The sequence below is a fragment of the Nematolebias whitei genome, chromosome 4 (genome assembly GCF_014905685.2).
Source record: "Nematolebias whitei isolate Nwh7 chromosome 4, NemWhi1, whole genome shotgun sequence".
Classification (NCBI taxonomy): Eukaryota; Metazoa; Chordata; class Actinopteri; order Cyprinodontiformes; family Rivulidae; genus Nematolebias; species Nematolebias whitei.
In genome coordinates this window covers 46,191,806-46,196,680 of record NC_056501.1, presented here as the reverse complement: position 1 = coordinate 46,196,680, position 4,875 = coordinate 46,191,806, and the positions used below count along the sequence as shown (strand labels likewise).

At 41.8% G+C, this 4,875-nt stretch overlaps 1 protein-coding gene across 1 annotated transcript in view; it reads right to left on the bottom strand.

The window, feature by feature from the left end:
* nocta (nocturnin a) overlaps window positions 1-1,826 on the bottom strand; it is a 49,727-nt gene extending 47,901 nt beyond the window's left edge. The window contains exon 1 of the mRNA XM_037676012.1: window positions 1,477-1,826. Within this exon, the coding sequence (XP_037531940.1) occupies window positions 1,477-1,669 (193 nt within the window). The 5' untranslated portion in view covers window positions 1,670-1,826. The remainder of the gene's footprint in view (window positions 1-1,476) is intronic.
* Window positions 1,827-4,875: the final 3,049 nt, after the last annotated feature.

The window sequence follows — 4,875 nt, the reverse complement described above, 5'->3', positions numbered from 1 at the left end:
TCTAGTCCGGTCCCTGTGGTCCTCTAGTCTGGTCCCCGTGGTCCTCTAGGGTCCTGTCCACACCAAGTGGGAGCTCACACTAACTCCATGGAGCTGTGGAGCAGGACCAAGGAGGCGGCTCGGTCACATGACACACAGCTGACTTCGCTGAAATTCAGCGGCACGGGATCCACACTGAAAGAGGGACTGTCCCGAGCATGTGACAGCAAACAGAACCAGAGCTGTCCACAGAACCGCTGACCTCCTGAGGCTTCCAGGAGGACTACCCACATCCAGAGGATGGTCTGCAACCATCACCGCCTGAAGACGAGTCGAGCCTCAAGCTCACACCTCCCACCACGCTTCATGTCAGAGTTTTAAAGTCATCTGATGGTGGGACGTGACAGGCGTGGAGACATGCTGGTCAAACCATGAATATGAAACGCTCGATCTGTGTCTGTGTGTGTGTGTGTGTGTGTGCATACTGGTCCGTCTCCACATTCCTTGTTAGGAGCAGGTTCACTGAACAAAAACAGAAACACTTTTGTTTTTGCTCCCATTGTTCATGAGCAAACATCTGAGAGTTTCTCTGTGCACACCAAAGCTCTTCATCTCTCAGATGTTGTTCACACGTTTGTGTAACTCTGCTGGTGAGAAGACGAGCCGGCCCACCTACACACCGTACAATCAGTCTGCCAACGCCATAGAATGTGAGCATTTGTCCACTCAAGTCGATTACGATGAAGAAGTGCAGTCAGGTGGAGACCCTGGTGAGGATGACGAGCAGCAGATGTCCAGGTGGCTGCTCTCAGAAGATCTTAGAGGTGAAGATGTTGGATGTGGAGGTCCTGGACTGGTGTGGTTACAGGAGGTCTGGGGTTGTGAAGCCGGTTGGATGTACTGCCACACTCTCTGAACACGAGCATCCCTGCAGTCAGCATGTGTGCTGCTCCCTGAAGACCTTTGACATGCGTCATTGTGCTGCACATTTTAGAGTGGCCTTTTATTGTGGTCAGCTCACCTGTACAATAATCAGGCCGTCTAATCAACATCTGGATCTGCCACAGCTGTGAGGTGGATGGATGATCTCAGCAAAGGAGAAGTGCTCACTAACACAGATTAGTTGAGATAAAGAAGTTTAGTGAGCATGAAGTCTGAGATCTTTGAGTTCAGTTCATGAAACATGGGAGCAGAAACACGTGTTTGTTTTTGGTTCAGTAGATTTCCAGATCTGCTCACAGAGAGCAACATCTGGGCGCTTTAAAGGAACGAGTTACAGAAATGTTTAAACTACTACGAGACTGATCCAACATCTGCAGAGTCAAACCTGCAGCTTGTACCGGGTTCGTTTTTAAACTCGAGCTCAGAAGATTAAATAAAAAAGGAACAAGTCGTTAAAATTAATCCCAATGATTAAACACTGAACATCAGCTGATGAGTCACGAGCAGAACCGAAAACTCCCAAACCGAATCTTTCCAGAACAAACTGAACGGTACCTTGAGCTCCGCCGGGTTTTAGCTGGCGACCTTTCCCAAATCTTCCTCCTCCGGTACCGGTGTGACTGGACCGAGCTGCCGCTGGGCCCGAACCTGCCTTTGCCGGTGAACACGGTGTCCGGACAGTCTGTCCCGCGCGCGAACAAACGCACATCTGGCCGAACAAAAGCGAACATCGACGAGCTGAATTCATATTTAGTGTTTGTTCCAGAGCCCTGGCTCTAACTAACCGGGCCGAATCGAACCGACAGTGAATGTTGGAAAATGTTCTTCTCGGGTTGAATAAATTTCAGCAGGTCGGAAAAAAGCCGGTTAATAAAAGTTACATCATTTTTTTTTTCAGGGAGTTACAGAACAGAGGGGCCAGATAAAGTTGGGTCGGTCCAAACTGGCTCGTAGAGGACAGAAAGTTTATATAAGACCGACTTTATACAACATAAAGCATATAGTATGAAGTAAATATATATAATATTACTCGGATTATTTCCCTTACTCTATAAAATTAAAAGTAAAAGCAACACTCACCCCCCTGGTCAAACTTGGTTTAATCCACACTGTCATTTGAGAAAGAACGGAAACTAGTGAGAAATAGGGCGGGGCTTCTTCAACTCTGAACCAATCAGCTCTCAGGAAACTCACAGGTCCATACAGGCCAAGCTGGACGGATGTTACGTCAAAATGACGCCCCTTGCTCGTCACGCTAACGCAAAAAAAAACAACAAAAAAAAAACGTAAAACGGTACAAACCAGAGTCCTTTCTCCACCTTGTCCTCCATGCAGCACTTCAGATCTGCTCCAGCTTACCTTAGATCATCTGGATGAATTCTTGATTTCTATAGAAGATATTAATTCAACCTTTATTTAAACAGGTTCGTCTCATTGAGCCACGAGGACTCATTTACAAGAGAGACTGAATATAATTGTTGTATTTGTAATTTTTTTTATGGCAACCAAGTACCTGATAACTGTTGATTGTAGCCTGACAACTATTGTAATTCATTGATTAAAATGTTAATTTAAATGATACTGTTTCTATTTAAAATCAATAGATGACAAAATAAGTGTTAACTGTGCAAAAATAAATTTCCAAACAATTTATTATAAAATATGTAAAATGTAAAACAAGCTTTAATAAAGTATTTATAATACTATTTATACTGTTTATTAATGACATCATCTCAAGTCAGCAGGAGCACCATCATCATCATCACAACAACACAAAGTGAGAGCTGTAAATTTAATCTGCACAAACATTTTCAATCAGGGCTCAAAATGTTTAACTGTCAAAGAAATGTGCAATAAAATAAACTAATGTCACTCTACAGGCACATTTAGAGAGAGGACAGTTCACAGAGACACAGTGAGGACGTGTGAGACTGAAGGAGGTTCATCCATTTGTTCATGGACCAGAACCAGATGAGAAGAACAGCAGAACTTCCACTGACCAGTGATCTGACCAGTGACCTGACCAGTGATCTGACCAGTGATCACACATGTTGTTCTAAATTAAACTTTGGTACGAACAGTGTTACAATAAGACATGTCATATTTTTTATTGAACAATAATCATTCTAAAGGTGACGTTGTAATTTCAGAGACTGAGGAAGAAACAGAAATGAGGCGAGTGAGATGAGGGAAAGATGAAAATGTGTCCTCAGAGGATGGGGACATGTCAGGATCTGATGATCCAGGATCAACAGGACCAGGAGGATGGATCAACAGGCAGTCAGGGAACAGAGATGAAAAACCTGAGGAACAATTAGAACACAAAAAAAATACATAAGCAGGACAGAAGAAACTCACCGACAAGAAAATTAACTCAGTCCTGCGAAGAAAAATGTTAATGGAAAATAAATTTTGACATATTTTTACAAAAGATCAGATGAAGACAACTGGCATGAAGAATAACTTCCAGCTCCATCTCAATGTACCTGTGATAGTTTTTTATAATTTTTTTTTGTTACTATCCTACAGTTTATTGATGCTGATATATTCTTGGTAATAATTCTTATTTCTTGTTCTGTCTTGAAAAAGTCTCATCTCAACTTGACCCATGATTACCAAACGCTAAACTAATGATATAAAACAAATGTAAATTAACAGTCCTGCAGTAAATACAAACTTTGTGAAGGTTATGGTGTTAAAGTAATTTAATCTCTTTATAGGGCTCTGGTACCAACCAATGTGTAAGGCATAGATATAATCACTGGATACAGCATTGACCGCTATGACGAGCTGTAGGGCCGCCATCTTGGAACGGTCGACCGCTCCACTCAGTGTAACCTGTTTGACGGAGCAATGAAGTATCTGCGCGTTTAATCAGTCAGAGCTGAATACTAAACTCATTCTCACGATTTTTTCTTCTGTAAATTTTAGGAGTACAGCCATTAAAGCTGAACACATGGTTCAGTGTTTTTAAATATTCTTGGTGAGGTTAACATTAACACTAATAAAATATTCTTATGACAAGTTTTGCAAAACTCACAGTCACTGATACTTTTTCATTAAGATATATATATATATATATATATATATATATATATTGTAAGGATGGTACTTTTCTGTGGCCCGGTTTGTCTGTTTCCCTCGTGCTTCCTCATTAGTTTCCACTGATGCCACCTGTGTCTCGTCCCAGCTGTTTGTCATCATGTCTCGTCTTCTCCCTGTATTTAAGCTGTCCTATTCTGTCTTGTTCTTCGTCGGGTCGTCTTCGTTGGTTACTTTCCTTGGGTCTCCTGAGTCTTCCTGGTCCCTCGAGTTCCCCATGTCTCTCGTGCCTCCTGAGTTCCCCGTGCCTAATTCATGTAAGTTTTGCTGCCCCGTCAGCTTGTTTATTTTGTACTTTTATTTACCATTAAAATCTTATTTTTTGTATATCTGCCGAGTTGAGTCCCTGTTCTGCACTCTGGGTTCGCTCCTAACCTCAAACCATGACATATATATACAGGTCCTTCTCAAAAAATTAGCATAATGTGATAAATGTCATTATTTTCCATAATGTAATGCTAAAAATGAAACTTTCATATATTTCAGATTCATTGCACACCAACTGAAATATTTCAGGTCTTTAATTGTTTTAATACTGATGATTATGGCATACAGCTCATGAAAACTCAAAATGCCTGTCCCAAAAAATTAGCATATTTCATCCCACCAATGAAAGACAAGTGTTTTTAATACAAAAAACGCCAACCTTAAAATAATCATGTTCAGTTATGCACTCAATACTTGGTCGGGAATCATTTTGCATGAATGACTGCTTCAATGCGGCGTGGCATGGAGGCAATCAGCCTGTGGCACTGCTGAGGTGTTATGGAGGCCCAGGATGCTTCCATAGCAGCCTTAAGCTCATCCAGAGTGTTGGGTCTTGCGTCTCTCAACTTTCTCTTCACAATATCC